The 13,686-nt window shown below is 52.7% G+C and overlaps 1 protein-coding gene across 1 annotated transcript in view; it reads right to left on the bottom strand.

Moving 5' to 3' along the window:
* Positions 1–523: 523 nt before the first annotated feature.
* The window catches only part of LOC121159516 (O-acyltransferase like protein-like), a 43,431-nt gene continuing 30,268 nt past the window's right edge, over positions 524–13,686 (bottom strand). The window contains exons 9-15 of the mRNA XM_040984673.1: positions 12,406–12,571; positions 10,742–10,821; positions 8,965–9,078; positions 6,114–6,246; positions 3,042–3,228; positions 932–1,074; positions 524–625 (exon numbers count right to left, since the gene is read on the bottom strand). Coding sequence (XP_040840607.1) covers positions 524–625; positions 932–1,074; positions 3,042–3,228; positions 6,114–6,246; positions 8,965–9,078; positions 10,742–10,821; positions 12,406–12,571 — 925 coding nt within the window. The remainder of the gene's footprint in view (positions 626–931; positions 1,075–3,041; positions 3,229–6,113; positions 6,247–8,964; positions 9,079–10,741; positions 10,822–12,405; positions 12,572–13,686) is intronic.

The following is a 13,686-nucleotide window of genomic DNA, read 5'->3' as shown; positions in this document are numbered from 1 at the left end:
CCCAGTGTGGTTACCTGGCTGCCTCTTGTTGCAAAGTCCCTACTTACGTAACTGCACTCTGTCGGTGGCTTTTGATTGGTTGCACTTCCACTCTGCTTTTCTTGAACAAGGGCATTTTAAGAACTAGCTCAGCTTAAGTTACGCTTCTGTCTGCAAGCTAAACAAGGTTGAGGCCACCTGTGAGACCTGCCTGGCTCTGGCTGCTCAGGAATTCTTCAGGCCTGGTCTCCAATTTGATCTAACACTTTGTGGATCACCGATAAAGCAAATCAACCTGCAAGCCATGTTGAAAAAGCAATCCCAGCTCTTTTTACTGAAAGCTACAGCCGAAGGTGCTGGTTGTGCTGCAGAAAGCTATTCCGGAATCCTTTCATGTGTCTTACCATTATATAGACTCAGACTTGGGGTTGTTCCCAGGGACACACGAAGCTGCCTCAGCCCATGCGCGTCCCCGCGAGCCGAGGGGCCTCCGGTCTCTGGCGTTCCTTCTGACCCAACACTCACGGTCCCGCAGGTGCTGACGTCACAGACACCGCATCAGCCGCTGAAATGGCTTCTCAATGGACAGCGTTAGGACGAGCCCCGCGAGGAGGGTCAGCACACAGTGTCCCCAGAAAAGGTACAACTAGAGAGGAAGAGGAGCAGAGCGGGGAGCCTTACTCTGTGAGCCCAGTGCCGCTCGGCGCTGGAAGCACGCCCCCATTGCAGGACCGAGGGTCCTGGCCTTGAACACCGAGAACCGAAACAGCATCCCAGGCAGAAACCCTTCCTCTCCCGCCTCCAAATAAAACAAAGAACAGCAAGTCTCTTGAAAATGAAACAAAAACACACAGAGCGGCCTTCGAACAGCCAACAGATGGCTTTGCTGCTCTCAAACAGAACACCACTAGGGTGCGGTGGCCGTGCGGAGGCCGTGCGGGTGTAAACTCACCATGTTGGTGTCGGTGTAATGAAGGAGTGTTTCCTGGAGGCCGTTGTAGAGCAGGATTACAATCGGATGCACCAGGTAGCAGGCATAGCTGATGCTGGCCAGGAAACTCCAGGCGCTCCAGGAAAGCAGCAGGTTCACCAGACCTGGGGCAGAGGGGTGGGGATGAACCACAGCACTCTCCAGGCTGGCTGCAAACCCAGTCACCATCAGGCCCTGTGGATTCTGGGCCCATCTGCAAACTTTTTGTAAGGTCTTAGTGTACTTTTGAGGACAAGTAGGAGAATATTCTTCCCATTGCAGGAATGTGAGACGAGAGGGAGAGGCTGATACCCAGGTAACGGTCAGGCCGACTTCCTTGGCAGAGTTCTAACTCCTGACACAAACAGTCCCCGTGGCAAACAAGGAGCTGAGTGCTTGTAGCAACCCAGATTCTGGTTCAAGATGCAGCCACATGAGCCCTTGGCCTTGGGATGAGGCACTCAGCACTGCCAGGCCTCGAGCTCTTGATTGGTGCATCAAAAAGGTTTGCTACTGCTTTCCTGTTAAGTCCCTTAGAAGCACATGTTCTGGAACTCGGTGTATCTCTTAGAACCGGGTGTCTCAAGCAGGGCCACTGATCACTCTCGGCTGGTTATGTTCATTGAAACCGGCGGTCCTTCTCCAAGCAGGACTGCCACAGGTTGACTAGGAAACCTCCCAAAGCTACATCCGTCTGCAGCCTGAGTGAGACCTTGTTAGGAATGAAGGTCTTCGCAGGCAAGGTCAACCTGGATCAGGACGTGCCCCTGCCCCAGGGCCGAGCTGCCTGCTAAGGGACAGCAGAGCAAGCCCGGAAGTGGAGGAGCCACATGGGAAAGCCTGGCCGACAGCCCCCGGAAGCCAAGGGCTTTGTTGGCATTCTGCCTCTGCCCTCACCACTTACACACGCCAGGCTCTCTTGCTGACAGACCAAGACACTGCATGGCGGCCTGGGCCTGGTCAGGGGTTTACAGGATGGTCTGTGTTCTGATGCTCGGGGCCACTGGCTCACGTAGGGTAGAACATTAGGAATGAGGTCCCAGGATCCACAGCAGCTTCCCATGCTTGCAGCTCATTGGTCAGAAGGAATACAGTCCATTTCCTCTCTATCGTCACTTTCCCCAGTAAGGGAAGGCTTTTAAAAATGAAAATGTTAAAAACAAGACACTCAGCATTATACTCAAGTACGAGACTCGAGCTGAATTTTAATCAACTTCTGAGAGAGAGAAAGGAGTGCTCCGAAATGAAGATTGTTGACTTTGCACTTGGGCAAGCTCCCGGGTCATGTGCCAGCTGCGGGACCTTCCCAGGGTTGTATCACCCCTGTTTCCAGCCATCTCGGCTGGGGATAGTGGGGTCACAGGCTAAGTCTGAACTCATCCAAATTATCGTCCCAGAATGTGACCTCATCATGGCCCTCCTGGATATATATGGCTTCACAGCTCCAGGTCCTCTGGGGAGTCTGAAACCAGAAGCGCTTTTGTTGGGTTTTTTTTTCTGGAAGTTTCCTACCAGCCTCAGTCTTGCCATCTGCTGACATGTATCCCTGTACCCAGGTGTACCTAACTGAAGCGTAGGGACATGGCACATGGCTTGAAGACACGAGTCTTATCTGGAGAGGATTCTCTTCTTTCCACATAGATTCTTTATCTGCTTGACTACTGCACGCTGAAGGGCAGCTCAAAAGAACTTTCCCATTTCTCAGAAGGGACGCGGGGGAGAGTGTCTGGTCTAGTGAATACCCTTGGTTAAGGACGCCAGGACCCACCGTGAACGTGACCGGAGGTCCTGGCTGCTCCTGGCATTTCTTTCCCTGTACAACTCTGTCTCGTTCTCTTCCGGCTTCTGAATGAGCCTCACTAGAGAAGAAGTAGGTTTTTCTTTCAGACCTGCATTTGTTCCTGCACCAGTGCAAGTCTAATACAGCACCTCGGTGTGTCCCCAGGGACTGGCTGCTGTTGAGGTCACACCAGGCATTCCCCAGCCACACCAGCCACAGAAGCCCAACCGCGCACACTTGGTGTTCTGAGTTTGTCACCTTGACAGGAATGGATCACGCCCGAGAACAAAGCTCTGTTCTAGCCCCTTCTACCTCCATAGCCTTCTTGGCAGGCAAAAATGACCCAGGCCACGGCTGCCGCCCACAGGGTCCGGTGGAAGGCCTGGTAGAGAGCAGTGGCCACCGAAGGGACAGCGGGGGTGTCATCCAGTGCATACGCCAGGGCGACCACGACAAACAGAGTCAGCAGAGAGCAAGTCCAGCCCAGCAGGGCCTGCGCCTGCAGGGAGAGGAGAGGCAGGTCACCGCCGGGGACTCCTTTCACACAGCCTTCCTTCTTCACTGTTAGTGATGTCACTGCAGGTGGCTGTTTGGGAACCCCAGTCACTGCACACACTGCACTGAATTAAAGACTCATTTTAGCAGCAACCAGGGATTGGGGTGCTGGGGAAGGGTGAGGTGTGTGTCACCATGGAGGGAGTTTGGGGGAGGGGACAGAATTCAATGCTTTCTCTGGGTGCACGTGTGACAGAATTACTGAGAACTCGTGCACCCACATGCACAGTCACACGTCAACGAGTACCCATAAAGCTGGGGTGTCTTGGGTCTGCTGTTGTGCCAAGGTCAGCGAGTTCCCTGCTGACAATGTGCTGTGGTTATGCCACAGGTTGCCAGTAGGGGGGGCTGAGTCAGAAACACCCAAGATTCTCTATAATGTTTGCAACTTCCAGTAAATCTTTCCAAATGAGCATGAAATGATTGTTTTCAAATGAGCATGAAAATAATTTTTTTTAAGCTGAAGGGAAGTAAGACAGTGCTCCTCACCCACTTGCATCACTCCTAACCTCCTGCTTCTCCCCTTTTCCCTTGGTTCTGCTCCTAGCCTGAGTGTGAGTGCCTGCATAGCCCCCCTTCCTGGGCTCTACCCAAGGAACCAGGCACATTCAGGGACACAAGGAGTGGGAGAACGAAGATGCTTTCAGAATATCCCCAAGAGTTAAATCTGAGTACTTGGCGCAGTTTAAGATCTTGCATCTTGCACCACCTCACTTGATAGACCCATCTTTGTCCTCCAAGACTGTCTGACATCCTGTTTCTCGGGCAGCTGTCTGCAGCTGGTGTCTGCTGGTGCAGCTGCTGGTGCAGCTGGTGTCTGCAGCGACCTGACCCAGCTGGACCATCGCCTTGTCTAAGAGCCATGCTGGGGCTTGGGGGCCCTGCCCTGGTTTCTGGCTGCAGGAAGAGGGGGGAGTATCTCTGGGACCCTCCACTTTGTCAGGCTGGGATTCCTTCGTGCTTTGTTAATTCTGCAACCTGGACAGCCTGTAGTCTCTACGCCCCAGGCACCGTGTTCTTTTCTGTCCCAGCCTGCCTCTCTTGGCCAAGATGTATTCTTTCTTATCCGGCCGTCTTCCTCCAGCTTGGGCTCTGTCCTGATGTTTTTAGTTCCTACAGAATTGAGTTTGACCTACTCAACCCTTCCATGGTCCATTTGGCTTGAGCTCCAGCTCTGTGCTACTCTATGCTTGAGAAGGTTCTCAAATGCTCGCTCTTCTCCTTAGCTCTATCTGTGTAATCACACCCACTGCCTCCTTGGATCTCTGTGTAACCTGAGCATCTTTTTCACAGCACTCCATAATAATTCACTTACGTGAATTGTGCATTTCCAGAGAAGTAACGCAACTCCAACTTACGGAAAAAGTCACGTAGCCCCTGCATGTCTGTTTCTACCAGCTAAATCCTATGTTCTATCCCTGCCACTCTCATTATAAGATTTTCCAAAGATGAGGGACTTTTCTCCAAAGTATCTGCAATGCCGAGACAGGCAAAGCTAGAAAATGGTGGTGGTGGGCAGGGGGTGTCTGTATTCTAATACTGCAAGGGGACTCTTCCTCCATTAAGAAGGAAATTATCTTTCATTCATTCATGTCTTGAGAGTCTTCAGTGTGTCAGAGTCTCAGAAGCCTGGGACAGAGAGGTGACTAAGACATGTTCTGTCCTTGAGGAGGTCACAGTTTGTGAAGCAGAGAAGCGCACTGGCATGTTACAAGGATCTAGGAATGGACAATGCACAGAGGAGGGACAGAGCCCACCCTGAGGAGTCAGGGAAGACTTCCTGGGGGTCTGAATACGCAGGAAAGTCAGATAAAAGCATAAGATGAATGGCAAAGTGGAGAGGCATGACCCAGGCACAGGAGGGAGTGTGCGAAGTCACACAGATGCCAGGCCAGCACAGGCACCGAGGCACCATAAGCAGATCGTCACCACTGCCATGCCAAGTGCCAAGCAGGAAGTGGCAAGGCAGATGCAGAAACGGGTGGAGCTATGGCTCAGAGACCTCGAGGAGCTTGCTGTCCGGATCAGGATTTATCTGGGGGCTCAGAGGATGCTACCAAAGCTTTTGCATAGTCAGGATCCTGGCCAAGGCAGTATTTGCAGTGGATTAAGATCCACAAGCCTGGAGGCAAGAAAATGAGCCAAGAAACCCAGGCAAGAGATGGGCAGAAATTCAACAGTAGTTTAGAGAGGACAGCTGGAACAGGAAACAACAGGGCTCAATGGAGGGGGAGGAGGAGGGGTCAGCGAGAAGGAGGCTTCCTGGTGACCCCAGCTTTCCAGCTTGAGGGCTCAGGTTGCCTGGGGAACCTCAGAACCTCCAGAACCGATTGTCCGAAAGGAGCCAGAGGAAGCAACATGTGCTCACGGCCCAACTGGAAGGCAAAACAGCCTCTTGGCCCCTCTACCTCACGGAGTATACTCTATCTTGATTCCCAGATGGAAATTTGACCAAAACGTCCTGTCTGTTAGAACCATGGAGCCTGTGCGTTACCAATGCAACCCAACTCAATTTCCTTTTCCAGAAGAGGGTCCTGCCATTGCAAGCTCATTGATTTTCCAAACCCGAAGTTTCTCTGGATCTGTAGCAAGGCTCTGATGGTAGGACCTCTCTGGGCTCCAAATCTGGGCCTTACATGGTGCTAAGAAAGCAAAGAATTGGGCTCTGGACCCCCGCTCCCGGGTCACGGAGAGACACTCCTAGCCATGCAGCCCAAGACAGCTCCCAGCAGCCCACCTCCTCCTGCCCGTGGCTTGGAAACATCCAGCCAGATGGTCCCCCTGTCCCAGCCAACCTGTGCTTTTCCAAGGAAGCCTGGGAAACCATACCTTGGTCTGGAGAAGGTTTGAACCATGATTTTGGTGCATGAAAATGCCCAGAAAGAGACCCACGAGGAATGGCCCCATGCGGCAGTAGGGCTTGGTGTAATACTCTGAGAAGTACAGCGCCGATACAGTGTCACTGAAAAACACAAGAAGAAAACTTGGAGGTTCCCTTTGTTCTGGGCACGGGGACTAGAAACCCGGTGTCTGTTGGAGCAATGGCTAATCCAGATGTGGCTTTAGGGCACATCTGTTCTTTCCCTCTGTAATGACGTACAGTGACCTCATGCTTCTATCTTGGCTACAGCTGGCTTGTTCAAATTCTAGATGCCACTGTCCCTTTCCCATCTAAAAAAAATATAATGCCTATATTCATTTTCAATACAATCAAATGTCACATACTGGCATCTGGTCAACAACAGACTGCACAGGAAGGCTCTTCAAACACTTCATGTTAAAATGCATGCTTTCAAAAAATGAATGCATGGATTTCAAATTTAAAAATAAGAATTTCTTTTTACTTTCTCTTGAAGTGCCCTCACTGTAATGGTAAGCCATAAAACGATGTTGCATGGAGGTTGTATCCGTCTTACTTTGCATAAATACTCTGTAATGTCTGCACTGGGAAATAGCCTGATGACGTACTTCTCAAAACATCATCCCTTTGCTCACCATCACACACACACCTGCGGCTCTTGCTGCTGGCTGATACATCCAGAAAGCTCTAAACTTCCGGTCCCCAAGGTTGAACCCAAGGCTCTCAGGCCAGAGACTGTCTTGAAAGAGAACTTCTGAGCAGGCTAGGCCCTGATGAGGATGCCAGAGGGCACTGTGGAATGCCACCCGTGACATCACCTTGGAACCTGTGCTGTCCTTTGAACCAGGCTCAAAGTCTGTGCTGTCCATCCCACTCTGCTGCCTAGGAACCTGTAGCATACACCCAGCGATGGGCGCCTAATAGGCCCCCAGATGTCCTCCACAGAAGGTAGCCAGCTGTGCCCAGGCCCCAGAAATGGAATCTCTGCTGGTTGGGGCCTGCGGCTAGCATTCAGAACGCTGTCCTAGGTTTCCGACACGGAACTTAGATTGAAACCCTGCTCTCAATGTTTCTCGGTTCTCCACTCAAGCTAGAACATTCTCCAAAGCCCCCACTGCCCACACGAGGGCTGCCACAATGGGGAAAGCTCTGCAAGACAGTGGGTGGTGAGACCTTGGGGTCTGGGTGGGAGAACTTCCAGGCCAGGTTGGACTCCATGCTTGAGTCCCTGGCTCCAGCCATCGCCAGCATGCAGTCAGTGCGCCATTTGGCGCCAGGCTCCACCTGCTGGCCGCCCAGTGGCGAGCTCCGGGGTCTCAGGGGTATGGAACTGCTGTCTAGGCACCTCCATGTTGAGTGCACTGTGCTTGTGGGTTGTGAATCAATCCTGAAGGACTCCCAATGACAGAGTAACTTTTCCCTGAATGTAAGTGAGGGTATTGAGACCTGGTGGTTTGGAGGAGAGAGATCAGATGATTTTTATGGGTCAGACTGATATTCCAGCCTACTTTAGATTCCTGTGTGGAACTTGTGATTACCGAACAGTGCTGAGCACCACACACCGTCCATACGATAGCTAAAGCAGGGGGCTAGTCGAGCAGGGCCAGACCCTAGAACCTGACAGAATGTTTGATCAGGGGGCAGGTCACATTAGGCAGGGCCAAGACACCACCCAGCACACGAGAGAACCATTTCTGGGGGTAGATTCTGTGGGGGATGTGTGGGCCAAACCCTGTGGAAATAGTAGGCCCACTGGTTAGCTCAAGAGTTGGGGTGTTGATGGGCTGAGCTAGGTGTGACCATGGAACCTTTTATGCCCTAATCAACTATGTAAAGATAGTCAAGGGCCCGGCGCCATGGCCTAGCGGCTAAGGTCCTGGCCAAGAATGCACCAGGATCCCATATGAGCGCCAGTTCTAATCCTGGCGGCTCCACTTCCCGTCCAGCTCCCTGCTTGTGGCCTGGGAAAGCAGTCGAGGACAGCTCAATGCTTTGGGACCCTGCACCCGTGTGGGAGACCTGGAGGAGATTCCTAGCTCCTGGCTCCAGATCAGCACAGCACTGGCAGTTGCGCTCACTTGGGGAGTGAATCATCGGACGGAGGATCTTCCTCTCTCTCTCTCCTCCTCTCTGTATATATGACTTTGTAATAAAAATAAGTTTTTTCTTTAAAAAAAAAAAAAGATTGTCAGAAAGAAAGAAAGACAGTGGGTGGTTCTTCACACTGCACATTATTGTGCTCCAATAGCACTTGTTGAAGTTGGATGGATGCATTTGTGGATAGGGCGCTCCCAGGGTACTCTGGCGTGCACCCAGCCTTACGAGCCACCGGGCCTGCCAGAAGTCCACCTGCTCTGCACAGAAGTAGATGGGAAGGGATCCGTGTTCTCCTGTATTTATTCAAGCATTCTCTTGGTTATACGTCCATCCACTCACAAATACATACTGAGCACTTAGGGGTCAAATTTTCCTTGTAAAATAAGGAAGGGTCACCCATGCATCGACAGGGAGGCAGAGCAGCCTAGTGGGCGAGACCGTAGCTTCAAGTCACACTCCCCCGAGCTGCAGAACGCAGGTCAGCCACGCGAGGGCGCGCCTTTCCTCGAGAAACGTTTCCCTGGGCAGTGTTTGACTTCCCTGGAACCCCTGCAAGTGCAGTGTGACAGTCAGAAGCCAACAAGGACCGTGTCCTAACCGGTCCCAGCACAACACACACTGCGGACCCTCCTTGGAGGGCTTGGCCCCCAAGAGATTGAGAGGCCTGGGGGAGAGAAAGAGAGAGAGAGAGAGACAGAGAGATGGATGGGGGAATTGCAGTACCTGGCGGCCGATGGCGACGCCACTGGGAGTTTATGAGCCAAGGTGAGCAGGCCACTGGCTGCGAAAGATGCTAAGAACAGCACGGTGCCGAGGAGGACGAGGGCACGTCTACTCCTGCGAAGAAGAGAGAACGCGGGCAGCAACTCGATGCAGGAGTCCTCTTGCCTACACGTGTGACCTGTGGCCGTGGAGGAGCTTCTTGCTGGCTCTGCTTCCGCAGGCGGTGTCCCTGAGGCTGGGCTAGCTGCCCATTTACTAGCTGTGCGACCCCAACAGCATCCCTGGTGCTACCTCCCAAAGTTGACTGTGCAGCTCCAAAGCAGACTCAGCACTTCCGAAATGGCAGCTTAGGACATGTCTGAGAGAGGGTGGGACACAGGGCAGACACAGGCACAGGAGGAAAAGGTGCTGGCTCAGAGGGCGAGGCCAGGGGTCTGCCATGCACACACGCCTGGAAGCCGAGCCTGGGTCAGCGGTACCATGCAGGTGACTCCCATGGGAAGAGGCACGAGGGCAATGGAACAGGGAAGGAGGGAAAGGCAGCATGAGGATAATGGCTGCCTTCTTCTGGAATGTTCTGCAGAGCCTTGTGGAATGCATCTCCCAGATGTCCTAAGTAATCAAAGGAGGAATCCTTTTCCCACTGACTCCTATCTAATTTCTCCACACATGAGTGTTGTACACGTGTAAGACCAGGAAGGTCCCTAAAATACAGGAGAGATTAGCAGGCTCAGGCCCAGGCCAGGCACTGCTCAGTGTTGGGAAGGTTGGGGCCAAGGAGCCTCCAGTGATACAGAGAAACCACTCCAATCCCAAAACCCCAAAGACATTCATGCCCTCTGACCCAGTAATCCTCCTAAGGATGCGCATGCTACAGTTACCGGAGGTCCATGGTTCCCCCGTGAAAATGGTGACCAAACCAGAATGATTTATAGAAGCTTAAAATCAGAAATGGCCCAAGTATTCAACAGTGGGAGAAGGGGCATGCAACTTGTAGCTTGTCCTGGAAGTAGAAGTTCATTCCGACTTAGTGCTGCGCGTTCTTCTTGTAGTGAAGTGGGTTACCACAGACTGTCCAAAGGAGGCCATGGGTCTGTGGGCAGCTGTGCTTAAAAAGCTGGAGGAGGTGGGTGCCCAAAGGACAGATTGTGAAAACCTATTTTTTTTTAACAACAAAAAGAATCCTAAGTCTTTAAAAATAGACAATATATGATCCACAAATTTCAAGTGTCCCCTGCATTATGGAGGCCTTAAACTGGCTTCTCTGTCACCAACAGAAATGCAGGTGACGTAGAGGCAGTGTGGGCAAGCGGCCTCATGGACACACTGCTAAGGTGCCGCTATGGCCCGCAGGCGTGGTGGTCCAGGGCAGCGCCACAGAGGCCTCCCCGCCCGTCTACTAGCTGTCCCCGAGGAAATAACCAAGACAAGAGGTAGTGTGCTTAATCCTGAGAAGTTGACATAGACACAAGATGGCGTGTGAATCCTGAAATGGACAGGTCTCCCGGTCACGCGGTACGTGGAAATGTGCGTAGGAATTGTTGGAAAATGCAGCACAGCACATGTCACCAGCACACTGATGACCGTGCTGCAGAATCACCAGCTGGTGTAGGCCCGAGGGGAAGAGGACGCGGAAGAAGGGGTCCAGTCTACTTTTTTGGAAAAAAAAAAATGGATTCCTAAAGCTTAGAAAGCCAACATTCATGGGGTTGGAGCAGCTTCTCTGAGTTTCCCAAAAGGCCTCCCAGGGAGAAAGCCATGTGGCCCCAATACTCACTTTCCATGGAGGAAGATGATGGCTGGCGTCACGAGGTGAAACTGGAAGTCCGTGGCCAGGTACCATGTCCAGCCACCGCACTGCAGGGGGAGGAGCGAAGGTGCCTTCTTAGCCTTCTGCACCTGTCTCCTGCCCAGGGACACCGCCTGGTCTGGGAGGGAAGCTGGTGTAGGGGGAAGGGAGGGGGAAGGGAGGGGGAAGGGAGGGGGAAGGGAGGGGGAAGGGAGGGGTACTCCCTCGGAGAGAGACATTCACACCCCTGGACTCCTCAGTGATGGACCCAGCCTGGCAGGCAGGCAGTATTATTATTGCCATTTACAGAATGGAAATCCCACTGCACAGTAGCAGCCTGTCACCTGGGACACTCATGGGCACTGAGCCCGTTCATGCCACAGGAATGTCAGCCGTGGCTACTGTCCTGGGAGGTGGGCACTGGGGTCTCTGTTGTCTTCTTGCTTGTTCCCACTGCCAAGTGCAAGTGAAGGGAAGGATCTGTTCGAAGCCAAGGCCTTTGCTGGGAGCCCTTTCTCTGCCAAGGGCATCTGGGTGTGTGTGACATTGTTAGCAAACCCTGCACAGCTCTCAGAACTTGATCTGCTGTTGATTGAGTTTCCAAGCCCTGTCTCGGTAGGGCCTAGCAAAATGATTTCCAAGGCCATGGCCAGGCATCCCCCACCCCTGCTGAAGATGATTGACATGCGCTTGTCAGGTAGAACCACATGGTCCCTCAGCTTGTCCATGCTTGTGTGAAATAAGGCAGTTGACCTGGTTTTTTAACGTCAAAGTGAGGGAATTCCCAGGGGTCCCGGGAAGACTGACACAATAGAAGGGACAGCTTTGTCGGCAATTCAAGAGTAGCTCTCACGGGGGGTGGAGCTCGGGAGAGTCCCCAAGGCTCGGGACCCTGGCCCCACTGACACAAGGATCTAAGATGGGGTTTATTCAGAGAGACTGCGGGCTTACATCCTTGCCAACAGTCCCCTCAAGTGGCCCCACATAGTCTGCACCTAGAAAACAGCCCCATCTCTTCCCTGGGGTCCCTCTCTCAGGCATGCCCTCACAAGCAGGTAGTGGGTGATGCACGCCCTGGGCAAGCTGCTGGCCGTTGGTGAACGGAAGCCGGCCCCTGGTCATTAAACCGTTATGTGCAAGAATTGGGACCCTGCTACTCCTTAGCATTCTCTTTCCAGCCTCATTTTCAGGACCCATGAAGAATCATGCCATGCTTTCATCGTAGCAATTTGTCTGACTTCTGTGACAGGTTCACTAGAAAGAAATTGTAGTACTGAACCAACTCTGTCAGATCTAACTTGACATTGAGTGGAATCCTTAACAATGAGTTTGTGAGGCAGTGTTCCATCCTGAATCAACTCCCTAAGTGCAGGTAAACAGGGTGTCCTTTCGCACGGAGTGACGAGGACTGACACAGGGACTGCCTGGGGACCTGCCCATCGATGGTCAGCCCCTCACTGTCCCTGCTCTGCTCCTCTGCATGACTTGGGGCCACCCACCCGCAACCACCTTCCTTCCATATCACTGTTCCCCCTGAGAATATGCCAGAAGAAAGGGGATCACACTCAGCTTGGACCTTGGAAAGTTCACCCAGAGGGAGACACCCTATTTGTACCCACCTGCCTCTCCAAAGGCAACAGCGTAGGACTCACCGCGGTCTGCACCGACAGGAAGTTGTTTAGCAACAGCAGGTTTGTCCACCAAGCTTGCCGGCAGTTATCCCAGTGGAATTTGGGCACTTCCCAGACAGGTCCCCAGGGTACAAGAGCGAACAGTGCAACCAACAGGCACACGGAGTAGATATGAAGAGGCTGCAGCCTGGCAGGAGAGAACCCGAGAGGGGAACCTGTCTGCCATGGGGCCCACTGGCCCATCGGTGGACGCAGGCTGGGAGGTGCCAAGATGCTCTGAGAGGGTTGGCATGGGGCAGCACTTCCCCGCCCACTCTGCCAGCTGGTGTGCATTTGTGTGGTCAAGGTCATTTACTACCCTCATCCTCGGATGCTGCTGATACAAAAATGCTGCGGTCTGTTGAGCATGTCATGTCCAACTGTGCCCCCATTGGACAGCAAGGATATTTAATAATGCATCATGAGGCAATTTCACCTTTGTCTGGATGTCACAGAGTCCTGACGCAAACCTACAGGGTATGACCTGCTGTTGCTATGCTACAAATCCATACTGTATGTTGCTGTATCCAAAATTCCATGTAAGCAGTCACATGTATTTGTGTAACTGAATGTATCTGCACAGGTTGTTTATGCCAAAAGCCTCATGGTCACGGCGAGGCTGCATTGTGCCGCAGCATCTCTGGGTGATGGCATTTTCACCTCCTCCACCTTCATGTGGGAGCACCATCGAAGTGCTCCCCTGCTGCCTGGAGCACGGTGGGGCAGCTGGTGTTAGAAGCCTTCGAGATAGTTGCAAACCCTGAAGCCAGCCTCTCTGGGAGCTGGCGAGGCAGCTCCCATTCCCATGCTCCTGGAGGAGAGATTTTATTTATTTTTATTGGAAACACAGCTATACGGAGAGGAGGAGAGACAATGAGGAAGATCTTCCATCTGCTTAGTTACTCCGAAGCGGCCACAATGGTTAAGGCTGAGCTGATCCAAAGCCGGGAGCCCAGAGACTCTTCTGGGTCTCCCACATGGGTGCAGGGTCCCAAAGCAGGGACCATCCTCAACTGCTTTCCCAGGCCACAAGCAGGGAGCTGACTGGGAAGCAGGGCTGCCGGGATTAGAACTGGCACCCAGTGGGATCCTGACGCATTCAAGGTGAGGACTTTAGCTGCTAGGCTATCGTGCGGGGCCCCAAATAATTATACTTTAAGCATCCTCCCTAGACAGTGCTGGTGGGTATCTGAAGAGCAGGAATAGCACTGCTGTCCAGTGTCAGATACAAAGGAGGTGGCTGTGTCAAGATGCGAGGGAGCT

The sequence above is a fragment of the Ochotona curzoniae genome, unplaced genomic scaffold, assembly GCF_017591425.1.
Source record: "Ochotona curzoniae isolate NIBS_2020 unplaced genomic scaffold, NIBS_Ocur_1.0 contig_43, whole genome shotgun sequence".
NCBI classification, from domain to species: Eukaryota; Metazoa; Chordata; class Mammalia; order Lagomorpha; family Ochotonidae; genus Ochotona; species Ochotona curzoniae.
Note: the sequence above shows the minus strand (reverse complement) of the source record. Positions and strands in the feature narration are given on the sequence as shown.